Genomic DNA, 23,737 nt, shown 5'->3' on the forward strand with positions numbered 1-23,737 from the left:
GAGAAAAGACATATTTTCACCTTTCTTTAAATTTCCTAGTCCATTAATTTTAAATATTTTATTTTACACAGAAGAATTTAAATACATACAAAAGTAAAAACAAACAAACAAACCAAAACAAATAGTGCAATGAATACGGTATACCCACTACCCAGACTCAATAATTCATGGCTAATTTTATTTCATCTATCACTATCTACCCTAAACTCCAACTTATTTTGAAGAAAACTAAAAGATGGTATTATTTCACTGGTAAGATAGTTCTATGTGTATTAAGTTTAACGACTTAACACTTCTGCATTTTAGGCTGGATTTCTTTGCTGTGGAGGCTATTGCTAATAGAATGTTCAGCAATAACCTTGGCATTAAATGCACTTTCCAGTTTTAACAACCAAAAGTGTCTCCAGACATTGTCAAACATCCCCTGAGGAATAAAATTATGCCCAGGTTGAGAACCACTGCTTTAAAAACATCTTCCCCCCTCCATGTGAGTATTTTTTAAAATTTTAGAATGCAACACACTACCATCATAATAAGACTTTCACTCACAAACCTGTACCAGGAAGCATATAATCTTTAAAATGCATTGTTTTTCATGAGTAATTTAAGTTTGGTATTATTATTTGATCCTAGAGTCAAAGATGACACAAAGATTCTTCAGTTTTGCGGCATACAGTAACATCAAATTGACTGCCTCGTCAGGCAAAGAAATTCAAAAGCAGTTTTTTTCTTTTGCCAATTCTTTTACAGCAAGATTCATCTTCTCATGAGAGAAATCATTAATAAGGAAACTTTCAACAAACTTCCAGGTCTTATTCTTGATGACCACAGGGAATGAGCAGAGCAGATTATGGTAACACCGTAGTTAATGCCATTATGGATAACACCCATAGACACAGACTCCCGTTAGGTTCCAAACCAGAAGTTTCTGATGTGGTCAGAGATGGCTTCTGCAGTAGACATTACACTGGATGACTTTTTAGCCTTGATGCAGGAGCACCATGCTACTGCATGGTCATGATGAATTCTCCCTTGAGTCAGCTTCATAAACAACTACCACCTTTCCTTACAATTTCACCTTGGCATGGCTGACATCTGGACAATGAACTGAGGATCAGTTTCTTCAGATAATGACATTCTTCACAATCAGTAGTCACATGAAGTTGTAGAGCAATATGAGATTTAGTTTGGTTGTGATCCAGAATCAAATCTCCTTGGGGATGGAAGGAGTCAACTTTTGATAGAGTCGATATGATCTTAACAGCTCAAGCAGTTGGTATTGCCTGGGTTTTCTAGAATGATAACCTTACTGATTTCTTGTCCTATTTCTCAGAGGCAGCACTCTACCTTTTGAATATTTTCACATTTACATTTGGTACATTTTTCATCTCATGCTTTCCCTTCTTGGCCTCTTTGAAGGTAATCTTTTATCTGTTGCAATGACATTTTTCAGGAGAGGAAGGACACAATCTTACAGTTCCAATAGGACACCATTCGGACACCCAGTATGGAATGATATCCAACAACACAAGAATTATAGTCAGATTCATTTCTAATACTATACAAGTGAATATGCAATATAACCAGTTGCTTCAGTCACAAAGACCGAGGTTGGTCATGACTGGGAACTGCACAGAAAATTTCTGCACCTGCAAAATAAACCTCAGAGAGGGAGGCAGGTCACCTCTACCATGGAATCAATTCCTAAAAAAGACTTGTCAAAAGAACATAACCACAATGATATCACTATACCATAAAAATTAATACTAATTCTTCAACATCAAATACCAAATTAATGTTCAAATGCCATGTTGGTTTTGATTATTAAGACAAATGGTCTATCTGAATAAGGAGCCCAATAAATCAATATTACCATGGTTTAATATGCCCCAAGTCTCTTTTTCATCCTTAAATTTGTTGAAGAAAACAGATCAATGATCTGCAGAAATTCCCAGTAGAATTTTGCTGACTAAAGTATAATTTTACTTCTGACCTGTGTGGTTTTAATACATCCATGTCTCCTTTATTTCCTATAAGTTGGTGTATCTAATTTTTTTATAAGGTCTATTATGTCTAGCCATTATGTGAGCAGACACTGATGGAACACTGTCAAGATTCATTAATTCACAAAGGATGGCAAAATCACAGTACTCTAACGTAATCATTTTTTGTTTTTTTGCTGTCTGGGGATTGGATACAGGGGTGCTCTACCACTGAGCAACACTTTTTATTTTTTGAGATAAGTTCTTGCACGATCCTTCTGCCTCAGCCTCCCAGGTAACTGGTATTACATATGTGCCATTGCACTTGGCTCTTAATGAGCAACTGCTTCATACCAAACTGTACCCAGTAGTATAATTTATAAAGAAAAGGGAGGATAAATGAATCCAATAAGTTTCTTTCTTGAAGCACCACTATGAACTCATGTATTTGATGTGTTTTAATACAGTGCAGTTACTATACTTATTGTTTCTGCACCATCCAATGTTTTTTCTTTCTTTTCTATTTTTATGATACTGGGGGAACGGACCTAGGGATCCCCTACCACTGAGCTAGATTCCAAGCCCTTTTATGTTTTGAGACAGGGTTGTTGCTCAGGCTGGCCTCAAACTTGTGATCTTTTTTTTTTTTTTTTGTACTGGAGATTAAACTTAGGGGTGCTTAACTAATGAGCCACATCCCTAACCCTTTTTTATTTTTATGTTGAGAGCCACAGCCAAAGTGGCCCCAGCAAATTTCCACTGATTGGCTCATCGTGGCCCCAGCAAATCTCCAGCTGCCAGCTTACAAAATTTTGCCACTGTGGGCGTTCCAAAACAGTTTAAAACAGATAATGCCCCTGGTTATACTTCTACCTCTTTTAAACAATTTTGCTCATCATTTGGCATTACTCATATAACAGGAATCCCATACAATCCACAGGGACAAGGCATAGTTGAAAGAGCTCATCAAACTATTAAAATGTACCCTTATTAAAGCAAAAGAGGGAATTGGGAAAGGGTATATATTTCCCAAAGATAAACTTAAAATAACCCTTTCTACTCTAAACTTTTAAAATTTGTTTTCATCAGGGCTTAGTGCTGCGAAAAGGCATGTGTGTCCAAAAAATGTACATAAGCCCAAGGTACTTTGGAAGGATATTCTAACAGGACAATGGAAAGGTCCTGACCCAGTAATTATCTGGAGTGGGGGTCTGTTTGTGTATTTCCACAGGGAGAACAGCAGCTGATTTGGATTCCAGAGAGACTAACTAAAGCAATTTCTACAGACCAAAAAAGAAGATGATTTGGCTCAAATCCATAACAGCGGATATCCAGAACTCCAGTTTGGCTATCCTTACACATCTGCAACAGTGGTTCTCCCACACCTGGAAGCTAATGAAACCAGGATGTTTTTTTTTTTTAATATCTATTTTATTATTGCCCTTTCCCACATCATAAAGTTCTATTTTGTTTTTTGAGTTCATACAGACCTAGGTTAATGTTTTGCTGATCAGTTCTATTTTTTGACTACGGAGTTTTTAAACATTGCTATGGAGATTTCACCTGTAAAAAGTTATAAGGCCTTTACTAATGTTATGTGTTGTATGTATTATATTATGTGTGCACACTTGTGTTTTGTGTTGTATGTTTGTATGTCCGTATGTCCATATATCATATATGATGAGCGCTCATGAAAAAATGGATCCAAATATTTTTTTTCTTACGTGATTTAAATGGTTTAATTTAAATTGTGTAAAAGCTGTTGAGGATCGTTTTAACATGTGAACAAAAAAGGAGGTTAACAGATCTGTTTGTTTACTTTCACCTTTCCTTTTCACTATATTTAATAATTCTGTTCAGGATAATGTAAATTGTTCAGAAAATTTGTTTTCTTTTAGTGCCTGCTGGAATGTTACATAATTTTTTCTTTAGCCATTATTGCCAGACTTCCTATCTTCATCCCAGTGCCGGTGAAGACAAAGATAAAACCAAACTACAGCTTCTGCAATAGCTATCACTGAACTGCTTGCAGAACTTGCATTGACTATGTATCACTTGTATGCATTATGAACTATCTGTTGGTGCAGCGACTTGTGGTAGTGCCGGGGTATTTTTGCTGATGGTGTCATCAGTGGTACAATTTTTCAAAAAGGAGCCGTCAATTGGCTTGGTGTATCCTCCTCCCTTCTGCTTGTGATGGTCATTCAGCTAAAATTTGGGGGCCAACAGAGGCGAGGAAAAGAACCTCACCCCCCCCACTGGTACAAAGGCCTATCCACAGGTGTGGCTATATGCTGGCCCGGTAGTCAATGACGGGTAAGAGCTAATTGCAACGGTACCAATCTAAGACAGGAGGCCTTGAGGTCAGCTCATCCGATGACAGGTAAGAACCATATGTAATATTGGACAACCTAAGGCAGGCACAGTCCCTAAGCCACATGCTTGTTGTTTAATTAAACAGAGAGGGGGAGATGTTGAGAGCCATAGCCGAAGCGGCCCCAGCAAACTTCCAGCTGATTGGCTCCTCTGTGGTGATGCTCATTGGGCTGTTTCCCCGCCCTTTCAGACCACAGAGATGCTCATTGGAGGATTCTTTTGGCTCCACCCATGCGACCCAGCCAATCGGCCTCAAGAGTGGGAGGAGTAGGGGTTGAGAGGCTCCCTGGAAGCCAGTGGTGGCAGTTGGGCTCTGAGGGAATTCCTGAAGAGCTCATGTGATGCAGCGTGTGTGTTCTGAAACTAATGTTCATTTCTGCTTGACAAGTGGCTCGTGAATTGTGCCCAGCCAGACTGCGGCAGCTTTGTTAAGTTGCTTAGGAAAAAAAAAAAAAGTTGCTTAGGGCCTTGCTAAGGTACTGAGGCTGGCTTTTGAACTTGCCATCCTCCTGTCTCAGTCTCCCAAATCACTGGGATTACAGGTGTGTAAAATGGCACCAGGCATCTCCCAGTTTTTAATGACTAATTAGCTATTTTCTTTATTCTATAATTAGGCTGCCTTATGGTTAAGGGAACAGGTAACTAAGAATTGGAAATGGGCAATGAGAGGAATAGAATTAATTTCCTCAAATTTCAATATCTAATGCTGGTATAGCTCTGTGTGTGTTTTAAGACAATAATCACAGCTTTGCATTTTGACAGCCTTATTTGGAGAACTGGGTCATCTGAATAAATAGCTGCCTTTCACTGCTATACTCAACCCTTCTAAACACTATAATACATGAAGTCTACTGAGGCTGATTACAAAATCAGCATAAAAAATTTAGATAAAATTCATGATAGAGTTGATATGCACCTTAACACCTCTATTGTTATGTACTATAGGATACAGTATGTCCTATAGTACATAATTGTATGACAATAAAATATGCTCATTCATTCCTTAGTGGATACAGAGTGATGATCAAGCCCTCCAAAAATTTACATGATGCAACAGGCAAGACAATTGAAGGCAAGACATGATTAGTGCTTAAATCTCAGTAGAACAAAAAGAGAGACTCGTTTGTACCCAGGAAATAGATTAGAAATGTTGTTCACAGGGCCGGGGTTGTGGCTCAGTAGTCGAGAGCTTGCATAGTTATGTGTGAGGCCCTGGGTTCAATTATCAGTACTGCATATAAATAAATGTTAAAAAAAAAAAAAAGAAAAGAAAAGAAAAGAAATGATAATCACAAAGATGGCGGTTTTTATGCTATATTTCCAAAACATAGAGAAATGGAGAAAGATCTTAGCTGAAGGATCAAGGGAAGTAAAGGTACCAAGACAAGAACATGTAGGGTAGACTGGGCATGTAGGGACTTGGAGTGGGGGAGCCATCTGGATCCAGCCAGTGAGCCAGGGCTGGGGAGTGTTTAACAGCTACACTATGACATAAAACGAAAAAGACAAGTAAGGCCTTTTTGATTGGTTGTAAATATGACTTTGGAGAACATCAAAATATTCAACCCCAAAATACAGTTTAGAAAGGAATTTCAAAGTCAAAATAAGATATTTTTCCATTTTTGGTACTGGGGATTGAACTCAGGGGCACTCAATCACCAAGCCACATCCCCAGCCTTCTTTTGTATTTTATTTAGAGACAGGGTTTCACTGAGTTGCTTAGTGCCTCGAAATTGCTGAGGCTGGCTTTGAACTTCTGTCTCAGCCTCCTGAGCCATTGGGATTACAGGCATGTGCCCAGCTAAGTCAAAATATGATATATATTTTTTAAAAAAAATTTTAAATATTTATTTATTTATTTTTGTTTTTGGTGGACACAACATCTTTGTTTGTATGTGGTGCTGAGGATCGAACCTGGGCCGCACACATAACAGGCAAGCGTGCTACCGCTTGAGCCACATCCCCAGCCCCAGATATATCTTTTTAAATATATATTTTTAGTTGTATATGGACACAATACCTTTATTTGGTTTATTTATTTTTATGTGGTGCTGAGGATCGAACCTCACACATGCAAGGCAAGTGCTCTACTGCTGAGCTCCAGCCCAGATATTTTTCTTATATGACAATTGTACCACTACTTTTCTATTGATATAAATATGATCAGCTATCTCTTTCAGCAATATGATTTAAGACAGGTTGATTTTAATAAAGATAAGCCACTCATTCTTATTGCTGTAGACATTGCTGTAATGCAAATGGTAGAAATAAAATGAGAAAATTATTAATGCCTCTTTTAACTTCAAGAAATGAAATTTAGATGGTATGGTAGCACATGTTTAGAATCCCAGCAACTTGGGAGGCTGAGGCAGAAAGATTCCAAGTTCAAGGTCACTCAGCAACTCATACGAGATCCTGCCTCAAAGTAAAAAGAGGAGGGGATGTAGCTCTGTGGCAGAGTACTAATAAATAAATGCAAACAAAATAAAATTAAAAAGGGGTTGGGAATGCAGCTCATTGGTAGAGTGCTTCCATAGCATGTGCAGGAGGACCCTGTATTCAATCCCAGTATTGCAAAAAAAAAAAAAAAAAAAAAAAAGAAAAAAAACTAAAGGACAATACAGTGTGATTATGTAGGAAGAAAGAGAAAAACTATAAAATATAGCACTGGGTTAGATCTCTTATGCATGAAAAAAAAAAAAAAAGGCAGTTTAAGATCATGACTCCTTCTCCATGCCCACATTCAATGCACCTAAAAACGGTTCCAGCATTCATAAAATGAAAAAGACAAAGTGAAGTTGAGATAAGAAGGATGGCTGGCAGTATCAAATTAAGGTCAAAATTACTTCCACTCAACATATTCAAATCTAAATTTGCCTGCTAACCCTCAAACCACATCTGTTATGTTCCTATAGCAAGATCAACATTATTTAAATGTCAACTATTTGACCCACTGGCATTTTGGTGTCTGTGCCTTCTTCATGGGCTAATACAGTCCTTTTTGTAGAGCATCATCTTTTGCAATTTTTGAACACTTACCCCTGAAAACCAGAATTAACCATTCAAGATAAAATCCTACTGATTGAAGTGTTAAAACATCTTTCAAAGCTGTACTTTCTTTTATTGTATGTATTTAAAGTACACAATATGATCATTTGATATATATACAGTGAAATGATTACCACTGTCAAGCAAATTAACCTACCCATCACTTTCCACTTCTTTTTGAGTTTTTTTTTTAGTTTTTGAGTACCTAAAATCTATGTTCTTAGCAAGTTTACAATAAACAATACAATATTACTAACCACAGTCCTCATGCTATCTACCTCTAAACCTACCCTTATCAAATGGCAAGTCTATATTTTTACTTCCCTCTTTACTTCCATAACCAACACTCTACTATTTGACATTTTAAGAATCCTCATGTAAAGAAGATCAGTATTTCTTGCCCCCTCTATAATTCACTTGCCATAATATTTTTCAGATTCATATTGTCAAATATCAGCATTTCCCATTTATGGCCGAATAATATTCCACTCTATTTACACCACAATTTTAAAATCCAGTTATCCACTGACTTGCACAAGTTGTTTCCATAGTATGACTATTGCGAATAATGCTGTAATGGACCTGATACTTCTACAAGGTGCCAATTTTCTATAGCTACACATACCCAGCAGGAGGGTTGCTAGGTCATACTGCTGACAGTCCTTTTTTAATTTGTTTTCCCTTATGGCTGTACCAATTTACATTTCCATCAACAATATACAAGGATTCTCCTTACTCCGCACCCTATCAATACTTACTTTGTTTGATAATAGCCATACCAACAGGTGTGAAGATACATCTCACTGTGATTTTGATTTACACTTCTCTCATAATCAGTGATGTTGAGCACTACTAGTCACTCTTTTGAGAAATATCCATTCAAGTCCATTTTTAATCATGTTATTCAGTTTTGCCTATTGTTGTGAAAGCTACTCATATATTTTGGATATTAATCCCTTATCAAATTGTATAGTTTGTACATATTTTTTCCTACTCCATAGAGTACCTTTCTCAGTTTTCTGATACCACTTCCATCTATTCCTTCATATTGCTAACAGAGTTTTGACTTTTTAAGAGATATGATGCCATAAATACACAAAAACATTTAGCATGGACATCTAATTGAGCTTTTCAATCAAATCTCTGTTTTCTCTCTTTCACTTTAGACACAAAGTACATACGCTAGTCCTCAAGACTTCCCTGCCTCAATCTTATGAATGAAAAAGTTTCCTCATTCTTTAAGATCAGGTTCTCAAACACTTCTACTTCCACAAAATCTTTTTGGAATATCTCAACATCAAAACTTCCCCTGTTCTCATTTGCATTCTCTCAATAGAACTGTAACTCTAACAGAGTATCAAAAGTCTACCTACTTGATACAGATTTATGGCACGTGTTCAAATTAGATGTAGAATACTTTTATGACAAATTTGTATCTTGAAGTGCAGTGTTTACCTAATGTTTAGATGGTGATTAGAACAATATTTTCAAGACACAACAATCCCCAAATTAATTCACAATTCATTTAATTCACAATTCATCTACTGACCTCATAATTTTCTACTTCTCCATCTTCCACATCCAATTCAAAGCTGAAAGTTGGGCCCACTGCAGGTGGCACTGGAAGCATTGATCTGCAGTGAAAATAACAGTGATATGTTAGTAAATTCAATGACAGGACAGAAAGGACAAAGCCCAGTGCAACCCTTTATAAATATTAACTTTGCTAGCAACAACAACAAAAAAGATGATAGCAAAACACACCATTTACAACAGTATTAAAAAACATATATGGGGGCTGAGGTTGTGGCTCAGCGATGGAGCGGTGGCCTAGCACATGCGAGGCCCTGGGTTAGATCCTCAGCACTACATAAAAACAAATAAATAAAGGTATTATGATCATCTACAACTAATAAATAAATAAATATTAAAAACATAAATGTAAGGATAAATTTCATAAAACATACAAGACATACCAACTGCATAAATACTATTAGGATAAACAGCAATATATCTTGTCAGTAGACTAGAGGACTCAAAATCAACTGTTAAAATATCAATTTCCCCTCAAATTGATCTGCAAATTCAATATAATCCCAATCAAAACCTAGGAAGATTTTTTTTTCTTTTTAAAGTAGAAAGATATTGTGTCCAGCAACTAAAAAATAAATTTAAAATAAATAAATAAAATTCACTATGTCCATATACAACTAAGAATATATATATATAAAAATAATCAGAACAAGGTGATACAGAAATGTAGTCTTCTGGTGTAACAAGTACATTTCCTACCTTTCTTAAAAGGTAATTATAGACATGTGAATAAGTTCTGGCTAATGGAATATAGGGAGTAATATGTGCTATGCTACATTTAGGAAATATCCTTGGGAAATGCAGGTATGCAGAGGGACTCTTTTTCATTTTTGCTAGCTGGGAAATGTACATGATGACTAGAATCAGAGGAGCCAGATTAGATCATGTAGTCCCAAGATTATAATAGCAGAACCATTTCTCACAGTCACAGGGCTAACAAATCACCCTGAATTTGTCTACTACTAGACTTCAATATGCAAAAGAGAAAAAACAATCATATTTAACCCATGAGTATTTGTTACAGGTAAATTTAATCCTAAGGCACACAGATAATTCCTAGTCTCCTTTCCCATAAGAGAAATAGCACCAAAAGCTAGATAATCAAAAGTGATAGGAAGTGATGCTAGCTGTTAAAAAAAAAAAAAAAAAAAAAAAAAAAAAAGGCAAAGAACTTCCACCTCTTAATTTATTAAACCTATATTTTTTGGCTCAGAGATATCTTTTCCCCCATTTTTTCCCATGTCCTTGGCTCTTTCTTTACTCTTAATTGGCTTCCTGACTTTAACCCCCTTAAGTAAAAGCAATATCTAATTAAATGATGAGTCTGTACAGGATTCATAAAGGAAAGAATCTCAAGGTTTTCAAAATTTAGAATTCAATAAAATAAGAAAGAACTTACAACACATATGGCAGTAAGCTGGGATGGTAAGGGGGAGGTGGTATTGGCTGCTGAGATCGATATCTACTACGTCCTGTGAGCCTCCGAGGCATAAATGGAGGATAAGGCTGCAGAGGAAAAAGCGTTCAAAGAATTTAAGATCATTCTACATTTACAAATAATTAATATATGAAATAAAGATTGTTAAAATGTAGAAAGCTGTTCACTGTTCAAGTCGCATTCAATATTTCTTAAATGTTAATACAGATGTAATAACCAGTTTAAACTATACACTCAGGTGCATTTCTAAATATAAATGCTAGCAAGAATACATTTAAAGGCTGGGGCTGAAGCATTGGGTTCAATCCTGAGTACCACATAAAAATAAACAAATAAATAGAGGCATTCTGTCCATCTACACATCTACAGCTACCAAAAAAAAATTGTTCTTTTTTTTTTTTTTTTTTTAAAGAATACATTTAAGGGATGGGCTGTAGCTGAGTGGCAGAGTGCTTGCCTTAACACACATGAGACACTGGGTCCGATCCTCAGCAACAAAATAAACAAACAAATAAATAAATAAATAAATAAATAAAATAAATAAATCTTAAAGAAGAAAATAGGCTGGGTGCAGTGGTGCATGCCTGTAATCCCAGCGGCTCTAGAGGTGGAAGCAGGAGGAGAGTTCAAAGCCAGCCTCAGCAATTTAGTGAGGTGCTAATAAGCAACTCGGTGAGACTCTGTCTCCCAATAAAATACAAAATAAGTCTGGGGATGTAGCTTAGTGGTTGAGTGCCCTGAGTTCAATCCCTAGTACCCCCACCCCCCCAAAATAAACAGAAATAAAAAATAAAGTCATTTTGTCCAATGACCAAAAAAAAAAAAGAATGCATTTAAAACTTCTGAACATGTTGAGAGCTACACACTGATACACCTCAAATAGTTTGTCATAGCAATGCATAAAAACTTACTACTCCAAAGGACACCTCCTGATGCAAAGGATCATGTGTCAAGAACTGCAAAGGAGCTGATGGAGGTAATGTTGGGGGATGGGCTGATGGGGGATAAGTAAAACTTCCTACTTGAAGATGTTCTCCTAAGAGTTCCACTTCATTTTCTATCCTCTGCAGAGGCTGTAGAGAGAAAAGAAAAAAAAAATATGTATATAATTCTAGTGTTCAGATAGAATGTAGACAATTTTTTTTAATAATCAAAACTAAGAATCCAAAAATATCTTTCTGGGGGAGGGGGCACTGTGTATTGAACCCAGGGATGCATTGCTACTGAGCTATATATCTCAGCTCTTTTTAATTTCGAGACAGGGTCTAAGTTGCTATGGCCTAAGACGCTGAGGCTAGCCTCAACTTGCAATCCTCCCATCTTAGCGTATCGAGTTGCTGGAATTATAGACATGCGCCACCGAACCCAGCACAATCCAAAAAAATATCATTAAGGCCATAAATCTATTTTTCCCTCCCATACCCAGTGCAAGAGATTCAACCCAGGGCCTTGCACATGCTACACTCCTAGCCCAAGGCCATCTATCTCCTGATGTTCACACATCATTCTAAAATCCACACAAGTGGAAATAAATTATAGCAAAATCTTTCTACCATCAATTTCAATAGAAAATCTCTGAAACAAATTTTTAAAGGATTTTCATTAGAGGATATATTTCATTTAGTATTTGAACATTCACTTAAAACGAGAAAAAAATATCACATTAAGTCACTTTAAGTTAAAATTACTTTTTCAGATGTGGCATTCAGATCTATGGAAGTATTTCCAGACAAACTCTCAGATGAAATAGAACATAGTATGTATTCATAAGTCAGAAAATAGGGCTAAATGCTGGGAATGGTGGCACGCACCTGTAATCTGAGAGACTCAGGAGGCTAAGCTTAGCATATTAGCAAGACCCTGTCTCAAAATAAAAAGCTCTGAGGATACAACTCAGTGGTAGAGCACCCCTGGGAAAGGGGAAAAAAAAAAAAAGAAAGGCTAAATGCAATGAAGTACAGTAGCATTATGCTACAGTAAAAAGACTACGGGCTTTGACATTAGAATCTTGGCACTGTCACCAATCAGCCATGTGACTTAATCCACACCTCAGTATTATAATTTATAAAACTGACAGGATGAAATGTTCACAACATACTTCTAAAATATACTGTGAAGCCGGGTGTAGTGGTGCATGCCTATAATGTCAGTGACTTGGGAAGCGGGAGGCAGGAAGATCAAAAGTTCAAGGCCAGTTTCAGTAACTTAGTGAGGACCTCAGGAACTCAGACCCTGTCTTTAAAATAAACAAACAAACAAATAAATAAGGGCTGGGTTATGTAGCTCAGTGATTGAAGGCCCTGGGTTAAATCCCCTCTACCCTCACTCAAAAGTCTATTTTGAACAAAGTCAATGTACATGAAGTACATAGCGCTATTCCAACCACGTAGGACATTTATTGGAATATAATTAACACAACTTTAAAAGAAGTACAACTCAATGGATTTGGGTCATCCATCTTGTAGACTGCATCAACACTTCATTCTGTTTTAAGGTTCAACAGTATTCCATTGTATGGAAACATCATTCATCCATTTATCAGTGAATAGACATCTTGACTCTCTTGACTTTTTAGCTACTGGGAATAATGTTGCTGTAAACATGTACACATTTATGTGATGTTTTAAATTCAATTCTCTTGAGCAAAAATATAATTTTACATGTTACTTTGACTCCTTTCAAAGCTCAGTTACAGAATAAGCAACAAACAATTACTAATACTTTAATTTGGAAGTTTATGCATACTTGAGAAAAATCACAACTACTTACACTATGACAATACCAATGAACCTAAGTTCTACTTTGATTTTATGACTGAACCTTTCAAAGAATTCCAAACTTAAATACAAGTGACAAAATTTTACTTAAACCTCAAATTCCCAGATACAGGAGGACTAAGTAGGAGGATAATTTAGGTATGAACCCTATTCTAATTCCAAGAAAAGATTTTTTAAAAATATATTTATTTTTAGTTATAACAATATCTTTTATTTTTATGTGGTGCTGAAGATCGAACCCAGTGAGTGCCTCATGCATGGTAGGCAAGTGCTCTACCTCTGAGCCACAACCCCAGCCGGAGAAAAGATTTTCAGATGAGTCAAACTTCAATCATAATTGTTTCTATACTTTTCAAGAGAACTAAGAGGTTAAGTGAGTTCACCTTCTTTGGTACTCAGAATGGTGCATAACTCCTTAGTAATAATTGTTAGGTTCTGCTGTCCAAGATGGTTAGATTCCTTTCACAGAACTGAACTGAAATCTTTAAAACAAACAATTTCCACAGGTTATTTTTCCAATTTTCCCTTAATGCTTAATGGTTTACATGTCAAGTTTGGCCTGACCAAAAACCATTTGGACCTTTTCATTTCTGGTGGTAATAGGGAACCCAGGGGGGCTCAGCCACTGAGCTCTACCTGCAGACAATTTTTGCTTATTTATTTACTATTATTGTTATTATTATTTTGGTACCAAGGATTTAACGCAGGAGCACTTTACCACTGAGACACATCCCTAGTCCTTTTTATTTTTTGAGATGGGACTTCACTAAGTTGCTGAAGCTGGGATCAAACTTGCAATCCTCCTGCCTCAGCTTCCAGTCACAGAGATTATAGGCATGTGCTCCACACCCAGCTATCTACCTGCAGCCCTTTTTAAAATTTAAAATTTAAAAAATAAATTTAAAATTTATTTTTCAGACAGGGTCTTGCTAAGTTGCTGATACTGGCCTTGAAACTGTGATCCACCTGCCTCAGTCTCCTAAAATTGCTGAAATATAGGCATGTGTCACCACACCTGGCACAAATGAAATTTTTTCCTGTGTCCTTCTTTTTATTTATACAATGTTTTCCCATGCTAGACCGCACACCCGCAAATAATGTGCCTCTCAGCTATATTCTAATCCCAGGACAGAATTAACTATTGCATTTGCTTTTCATCAGAACATAGAAAAGCAGGCCCTCAGAAAAAAAAAAAAACTTTGAGACTTAGAATTTAATTTACATGTCTAAATAAATATAAATATTCCAACAAGCAATAATTTCACAATATTTTCAATTTAGGTATATATATTTTTTCAATTTAGACTTAGAAGTTAATTTACATGCCTAAATAAACACAAATATTCTAACAAGTATTAATTTCACAATATTTCAATTTAGAGATATAAAGGTAAAAAACAGCACAACTAAATTTTTCTTCAGATTTATGTCCTAAAGGAATGAAACTTGACAAAGGACAGTAAAATAACTAGGAAAAAAATAAGAAATCGGGCTAATTCAATGCTTATACTATTTTTGTTTGTAGATTCCTTTAATTCTTTTAAGAACCATAAAAATAGCTAAGTTACAGTGTTTAAGTGGCAATAACCCACTAAATTCTTCTGCCAGGTCTAAATATTCTGGGAAAATTAAAAACACAAGATACCTACCGATCGTGATTGCTGTGTTTGGAAAGGGACAAACTGGCCTGGTGGTGGCAAATGAGGAGGATGATGGGGAGAAAGGTGAGGAGGATGTATAAGAAATGGATCACTAGAAATGAGAGGTGGGAATGCAGCATATGGTACTGGCAAGTGCTGAACTGAACATGCCTGAAGCATCTGTAAGAAAAATTATTTTCTGGTTAAATATATCAAAATATATAATTAATTTTTTAAAAAGATACATTGCCATGTTTTCCCCCAAATCATACAAAACATTTTAAATAACATTAAAAATAAAATACTTCTGTATTTTTGCATCTATTAGTAAGTGTTGGTCAGAATATATTAGTTTTTTAAAAGATACAACAGCATTCAAATTATTGCCATACCTTCCCCAAAATCATACAAAATATTTTTAATAACTTCTATTAAAAATCCTACTATATTTTTGTATCTACTAGTAAGTTACTATCTTGATAAACCCATTTTAAATAATCTATTTTACATAGTTCTTCCAAATCAATTAAATTGCCTCTTGGGTTTTTTTTTAAAATAGAAGGGTAGATGCTATACAGAAAAGAAACCTCATTCTAGTTCTTTTAATATGTAGAAGACATTACTATATTCTAAGAAGTTCTGTTTTTTCAATCTTGTAGAAGTTTTTTCTTTCTAGGGCCTTTTCTTATTAAAATTTTTTTTTTGTTTGGGCAGTACTGGAGATTGAACTCAGTGGTTCATGTGTGTTAGGCTCTACCTCTAAGCTACATCCAAGCTTGTTTTATAAGAGCACAACTTACAACTGCTTTATGGTTTGTATGTTGGCTGACAATGGTTATTACTGAGAAACCAAGTTTGGGTAAATTAATCTGTTAAACTGGTACTGGGATATGTATATTTGCTTTAATCTCATATTCAGACCAGGTATTATAGTTAGAATTTTTTTTTTTTTGCCAAGTGCTTTCCTTTGAAAACATTACTGATGTTAAATTATTTAGAGCCTCTGAATTTCAGCACCTTCATTTGTGAAATAGGTTGGACTGTACTTGGTCACATAAACTTCAGTGGGCAAAAAGTAGGGTATGTCAATCACTTTTTAGATTCAACATCTAGAAAATGGAGATGATAACTATTTCTATCACAGGGACCAGGCATTTAAAGTACCCATTAAAATCATTGCCCATAGGTGTTGACACTATTAACATTACAGTGTCTGAGACTTAAGCCAACCTTTATCTAGTTTGTTTTTGTTTTTTATAGAAGGGGGAACTGAAGATTGAATTTGGGTGCTTTATCACTGAGCTACATTCTCAAACCTTTTCTTTCTTTTTCTTTTGTTTCTTTTTTCTTTTCTTTATCTTTTTTTTTTTTTTTTTTTTAAGACAGGGGTCTCATTAAGTTGCCAAGGCCCAAAACTTGCAATCCTCTTGCCTCAGCCTCTCAAGTCACTGGGATTACAGGCAGGCATCATGAACCTGGCTTTATCTAGCTTTAATTATAAACAGTGTTTACATAGGAAGAAATATGGTTTGACAAGATATTCAATTAAATGTAAAATTTAAAATTCTGATTTAAAAAACACGATGTTTTAAAGCTACTTTTATTAAATAGTTACTAAAACCATGTTTTTGAGATTTTTTACTTGTAAGAGAAGCTACAAAGATACTCTCAAATTTTGTTTGGCTTATGTAATACACATAGCCATTTTAAAAAGGGATTTCAGTAGTAAATGACAAAACCAAACACAGGTTGGTGTTTAACAGTTAAGATCTAATGAAAAGAAAGGCACAGACTTACTGGAGGAGGCACACTACAAACAGGGAGGTGTTGTCCACTGAAAACCACAGAGCATCCTGGGACCTGTTGTGTATTGCAAGCAGGAATGTGCTGGCCTGTGCAGAGTGGAATCCCATGTGGTGCCACTGTTGTTACTGTATAGGAAACAGGGACTGTTCCTTGATGGAGCTATTAGGGAAGAAAAATAAAACTTTAGCTATTTGGCTATAATGTTAATTATTAGAAATTAATATTTGGAAATTTATTAATTCCCCTTCTCAGATGCACAGATTTTCATAATGTACTTCCTCCAGCAGTTTCAACCAGGATATTCATGGTTTTTGTAAAGGAAAGCCGACTATTCTAAGAATATATATGACCCTGGAAGAACTAGGTCTAAACTTTTCCCTCAAAGAGACTTAAAAAGCTCAGAGTAATCTAATGTTATAATAAATCTTCCAGCATGCCATGTACAGCAGAAAACTTCTAAAAGGGTAAACTTGTAAAAATAAAAGTTTGTATACCTGGTTATAGTCGATGGAAAAAGATATTTAATTCCAACTAGTGAAACAAAAGAAAATACTATTAAAAAATTATTTGGGATGGGGATATAGTTCAGCCATATAGGATTTGCCTAGCACGTGCAAGGCTCTGGGACCAATCCCCAGCACTGACCCCCAATATACACATAAAATTATCTCCTTCCCTTGTAGCCAACTTTAGTCCCATCTTCTCCACCCTGAGGGCAAACAATGTTAATAACATATCCTCTTTCTCCATGAGCATATAAACATCTACAGTCATGCATATTGTTTTAACAGAAAATAAGTCATATTTTCCCTTAAGTTTGTACCATAGATATGTATTCAACTTGTTTCTCTTGAGACTAGCCTTTGTTTTATTTGTTCTTATTTTTTTTTTTTTTTTTAGTTCTGGCATTTGAACCCAGATCCTTGGGCATGCTAGGAATGGGCTCTACCACTGAGCTATATCCCTAGTCCCTAGCACACCTGCTTAACAAAGTCCTATCATATGATGATAATAGACATTTGAGTTGTTTTCATACTTTTGACAATACAAATGACTATTAAAAAAACATTACTTTATAGTACTGGTAGTTTTATTTATCTCAGAGGCACTACTGGGTAAAGGAGTGATGCTGTTAAAGATACTGTCAAAGCAGCCAGGCACGGTGGTACACATCTGTAATCCCAGTTACTTGGGAGGCCAAGGAAGGAGGATTACAAAATTAAGATCAGCCTTGGCAAGCTGACATGACTCTGCCTCAATAAATAAATAAATAGATAGATAAATAAATGGGCAGGGGATTTAGCTCAGTGGTAGACTGACATGAATCTGCCTCAATAAATAAATAAATAGATAGATAGATAGATAGATAGATAGATAGATAGATAGATAGATAGATAAATAAATAGGCAGGGGATTTAGCTCAGTGGTAGACTATCCCTGAGTTCAATCTCCAGTATGGGGGAAAAAAAAACCAAAACCAAAACCAAAAAAACAGACTTGAGGAAGTCATTCTCTCAGCAGTAGCATATGAGGTCCCAATTCCCAGAATCTCTATTCAAAGATAACTTATTTATATTAGAAACATGTTTACATATCCAAGGTGGAAGCAAGCTATTTGTATGCTTGCCTCAAATTGGCACTTCTCTGATTAGAGAGGAGGAACTTCTGTCAACACAGTTTATTACCATGTAGATTTTATCTATAAATAATCTATATCCTTTGCTCACTGCCCATTTTCTAGTTTGTCAAAACCATTTTTAGTTTTGTTTTATTGTTTGTAGCCAAAATATATTCCCAGTCTATTTTTAGTCTTGTTTTATTGTCGTTTATAGCTAAAATATATTTCCAGTCTATTTTTTACCTTTGCTCCTAAAATTTAACTGAATTAAAATTTATATTATTTTACAAAGTATTCAATTTTATATTAACCTTTTTATCTAGGAAAATTACACAACTATAGTCCTGTCCTTCAGAAATCAGTATTCTTTGTAAAATAGATATATTATTATTTATTTATACAAATATATATATTATTTATTTATTTATTTAATTGGGGTTAAATCCAGGATCTCATGCATGCTAGGTAAGCATTTTACCACTGAACTAAAACCCCTAGCTAGAAGTATTATTCTTTATTAAATTTGCCATTCAAAGTTCTTTTTAAGTTCAAAAGTTTTATTATACTGTATTTTTCTCTATTTGCATGTCAAATCCATTTAGTTTTTGTACTAAGACACTGATGTGCATTTATGTATCTGAAATCTAGCAAACCTTAGCTACTATTTTTAAAAACTAGAGGGCTAAGGATGGAGCTCAATAGTAGAGAACTTGCCTAGCACGCATGAGGCTGAGTGCAACAATCAAACTAACTCCCCCCAATTAGATATTTTTCCTTTCTTATATCTGCTAAGAGTTAACTCAATTATTTAATTTTCTTGTCCTTTTTAAATATATATTTTTTTAAATCCTTTTTTAAAATTTTTTTTTAGTTGTAGATTAACACAATCTTTTACTTATTTACTTTTATGTGGTGCTGAGGATCAAACCCAGGGTCTCACATGTGCTAGGTGATTGCTTTACCACTGAACTATGACCCCAGCCCTTAAATATATTTTGAAAGTTCTATCTTGGGGCTGGGGATGTGGCTCAAGCAGTAGTGCACTTGCCTGGCATGCGCAGGGCACTGGGTTCGATGCAGCACCACATAAAAATAAAATAAAGATGTTGTGTCCACCGAAAAACTAAAAAATAAATATTAAAAAAAATTCTCTCTAAAAAAAAGTTATATTTTACTATAGAGATAAATACATAAATATAGAAAACTTATATATTATACCTATCCTATATTTGACTTTAATGGAAATTATAAATTTTACTAATAAAAATTGACTGATTTCTGATACTTTGCCATAGTTCAAATATATTTCATTGAATCTCATGTCAATCATATCATGACTATTTTTTAGTGTACTAAGAAAAATATTCCCAATTATGTGATATGACTTTATCACAGAAATTTTATATTTATAAATTTATTAAAGGCACTGTAATAGAGACAACAGTTGTGTGTTCATAAAAAGGCAATTATAAGTAAAATAAAGTGGTTAGTCAATACTTCTTCACTTTTAGAGTCTGACTGTACTGAGTCACTTTTCCTCTCAATGTATATGTTTTTTCCAGAAGAAAGTTAGTACCATCAAGGAGGTTGGTAATGCATCATTTCTTAAAATGATCAATAAAAGAAATAAAGGCTACTTGGTGCCAGATTCTTTAATCATGTTTGTAATTATGTAGACTTCTCTACTTTTAACTTGTGCTTGGAGAATGAAGTTAACTCACCTCTCCCTAAAACACAGATTCGATGTTAGAACAAGCAAAAAGCAATGACAATTATGTTATAAACTGCTGCCTGGCTGACACCAAATTAAAATGCTGTTAATTGTGAGACACATCCAAACTTCAGAATGTTAAAAAATGAAACAGTATATTTTGGAATCAATAAAATATAACACACACCAAGATCTCCATGGAGTTTCATAAGAGATCCTTCCCAAAGTGACTTCACAGCCACTCCCTAATCCCCTTGTCATCCTGACTTTTGTGGTAATCTGTTTCTTTTAATGTCTGTACCACCTAGATATAACCCCCGCATAGTCTTGTGTTGATTAAATATATTTTAACTGCCTTCATGGTGACTATTTTTTCTAAAACAAAAGACACAAAGTGTTGGGAAGTGATATTGACCAAGTTACGTTGTTACATTGTATGCAAGTACAAACGTGTAAAAACAAATCTCATCATTATGTACAACTATAATACACCAATAAAAATGTGGGGAAAAAAGACAACTGTGGGCTGGTGTTGTAGCTTAGTGGTAGAGTACTTGCCTGGCACATGTTAGGCACACTGGTTTCAATCCTCAGCATCACATTTAAAAAACAACAACAAATGACAACTATGGATATGTATACTCATTTCTTGTGTGTATCAGAGTAGAATTGATGGATCATACAACAGATGTGTTTGACATTAGAAATTCTCCCACTATTTCCCAAAGTAATTATATCACATTTTACTCCACCAGCATTGGAACTGCCAATCTTTTTCATTTTCCTATAGTGATTTGTAGGGTATCTTACTGCAATTTTAGTAATAAATTTTGTAAAGTTATTTTTATGTTCTAGATCCTAGTCCTCTCTCAAATATAGTACTATAAATATTTTCTTCCAAGTAGTGGCTTGTTACTTTTTGAATACTGTTTTTGGATAACAGGAAGTTTTAATTTTAATTAGTATTTCATGAAGTGTCTGGAGCTTCATATATCCTGATTAAGAAATCTCTGGTACCTCATAAAGTGATAATCTTTTTCATTAATAATTTTACTGGGCTGGGGTTGTGGCTCAATGGTACAGCACTCACCTAGCACGTGCGAGGCTCTGGGTTCGATCCTCAACACCGTGTAACAATAAATAAATAAAATAAAGGTATTGTGTCCAACTACAACTAAAAAAATAATATTTTAAAAAATAATAATTTTACCTTTCACATTTAAATCTAGAATCCAATTTTAATTTTTGTATGTGACATGGAGTCAAGAATCCAGTGTTAAATCCATCTAAATGGATATCTGGTTGCTTCTGCATCACTCTTTTTGTTTAAAAAAAAAAAAAAAAAAAAGATCTTCCTCCCCCTTCCTGAATCCCTTTGGAATCTTTATAAAACAAATTTAAGTGGCCAATATATATTTACTTTTTACAATGAACACAATATCTTTATTTTAATTAAGTATAATTTATCACAAGTTCTCTATTCAATCAGTGCTTTTCCTTTTAAGAAAGCCTTTCCCTACTGAAGGCTATAAAGCCATTTCTTTGTTATTTTCTTGAAAGGTTATTATTTTGCCTTTAATACTTAACTCTTTAATCTACCTGGACTTTACCACTGTGAATAGTGTGAGGTAAAGGCTCTAGTTTCACATTTTCTTTTGGATACCCAATTGTCCCAGCATCATTTATAAAAATTCTGAGAGGGATACAGTGACACATGCCTATAATTAATCCCAACTGTTTGAGAGGCTTATGCAGGAGAATCACAAGTTTGAGGCCAGTCCTGAGCAACTTAATGAGACCCTATCTCAAAAAGAAAAAGGGCTGGAGATGTAGCTCTATTGTGGACGTCCCTGGGTTCAATCTCCATTATTTATTTTTAAGTATTTTAAGTTTGCTGGCCATCCTGATTTCTGCACTAAGAAACCATAGACAACAGATAAACAAATAAGCACATGCTCATGCTCATGTTGCTTATTTCACCACAATAAGCTACATTTGTTTTCTCCTGCTACAGACTACATAAGGTCCTTTAAGCCGCCACAGAAATTATATGATCAACTTTTCAAGTTACATCAATAATCTTATTAGAGATTTATATGGGATCACATTAGTTCTATATATATCAATTTTGAAAACTGACAACTGGAAATTTTATTTAAACTTCCTCAAGTGTGTTACAATATTTTACACAGAGGTCTTGCACAACTTGTTAAGATTGATTCTTAATTTCCCTCATAAAATACTTTGATTTTTTCACTGTTATTTTTCTTTGAACTTTTATTTTGTGTAGAATTTAAAGTTCTTCATTTTAAGAGTTAAAATTAAATAAAATAGCTAATTTCAGGTAAAATTACAAAGAAATCTGCAACACAGAATCAAACAATCAAAAAAGCAACCAACTTTTATCATTTGTATTTCTGGAACATTCTGTTATTATACCTGATCATGTATGTCAACCATTACTGCATTCTGCTGGGGTGGATGAGCAGCAGGATGTAACAGACGGGGAGATACATTCGGAGGGTGGAAGGCTCGAGGTTCTTCTATTGCTTGCTGCTGTGCATAAGGGAGATGGTGATAGTTTTCATCCTGACTAATGGAATTATGTCGAGACAGACGATCCCTTCTTCCTCTCTGGCGCCTGACAGGAGGACTGAAACAGTAAATGTCAAAAAAGAGGGTCATTCAAAGGTGCTAAGTACACTGGAGAAAAGACAGCAAATGGTGCTGGGAAAAACGCAACAAAATGAAATTAAAAATCTCTCTCTCACCATGCATGAATCTCAACTCAAAGTGGATTAAGGACCTCAAAATTAAACCAAAGACCCTGCACCTAAAAGAAGAAAGAGTAGGCCCAAATCTCCATCATGACAGATTAGGCCCCAACTTCCTTAATGAGACTCCTACAGCACAAGAATTAAAATCAAGAATTAAGAAATGGGATGGATTCAAATTAAAAAGGTTCTTCTCAGCAAAAGAAACAATCAGTGAGGTGAATAGAGAGCCTACATCTTGGAAGCAAATTTTACCTTTTGAGCATCAGATAGAGCACTTAATCTCTAGGGTATATAAAGAACTAAAAGCTAAACACCAAAAAAACAAATAGCCCAATCAATAAATGGGCCACGGAAGATGATATATAATCAAACAGCAAATATATGAAAAAATGTTCAGCATCTCTAGCAATTAAAGAAATGCCAATCAATACTACTCTAAGATTTCATCTCACTCCAGTCAGAATGGCAGCTATTAAGAACACAAACAACAATAAGTGTTGGCGAGGATGTGGGGAAAAAGGCACACATTCATACATTGCTGGTGGGACTGCAATCTGGTGTAGCCAGTCTGGAAAGCAGTATGGAGATTCCTTGGAAAACTGGGAACAGAATTACCATTTGACCCAGCTATCCCACTCCTTGGTCTATACCCAAAGGATTTAACAGCATACTACAGGGACACAGCCACATCAATGTTTATAGCAGCACAATTCACAAATAGCTAAACTGTGGAACCAACCTAGATGCCCTTCAATAGATGAATGGATAAAGAAAATGTGGTGTATATATATACACAATGGAATATTACTCAGCAATAAAAGAGAATAAAATCATGGCATCTGCAGGTAAATGGATGGCACTGCAGAAGATAAAGCTAAGTGAAGTTAGCCAATCTCCAAAAACCAAATGCCAAATGTTTTCTCTGATTTAAGGAGACTGATTCATAGTGGGGTTAGGAGGGGGAGCATGGG

At 35.1% G+C, this 23,737-nt stretch overlaps 1 protein-coding gene and 1 pseudogene across 7 annotated transcripts in view; both read right to left on the minus strand.

The window, feature by feature from the left end:
• Positions 1–23,737, minus strand: part of Rnf38 (ring finger protein 38) — a 130,154-nt gene that overhangs the window by 6,389 nt on the left and 100,028 nt on the right. For all 7 annotated transcript variants that reach the window (XM_078047830.1, XM_078047829.1, XM_078047827.1 and 4 more), the window contains 6 exons: positions 22,429–22,642; positions 16,652–16,819; positions 14,864–15,034; positions 11,349–11,510; positions 10,399–10,505; positions 8,956–9,040 (listed from right to left, as the gene is read on the minus strand). In XM_078047830.1, the coding sequence (XP_077903956.1) occupies positions 8,956–9,040; positions 10,399–10,505; positions 11,349–11,510; positions 14,864–15,034; positions 16,652–16,819; positions 22,429–22,642 (907 nt within the window). The remainder of the gene's footprint in view (positions 1–8,955; positions 9,041–10,398; positions 10,506–11,348; positions 11,511–14,863; positions 15,035–16,651; positions 16,820–22,428; positions 22,643–23,737) is intronic.
• LOC110598248 (malate dehydrogenase, cytoplasmic pseudogene) lies at positions 2–8,945 on the minus strand (annotated as a pseudogene).

This window comes from Ictidomys tridecemlineatus, chromosome 4 (assembly GCF_052094955.1).
Source record: "Ictidomys tridecemlineatus isolate mIctTri1 chromosome 4, mIctTri1.hap1, whole genome shotgun sequence".
Taxonomy (NCBI): domain Eukaryota; kingdom Metazoa; phylum Chordata; class Mammalia; order Rodentia; family Sciuridae; genus Ictidomys; species Ictidomys tridecemlineatus.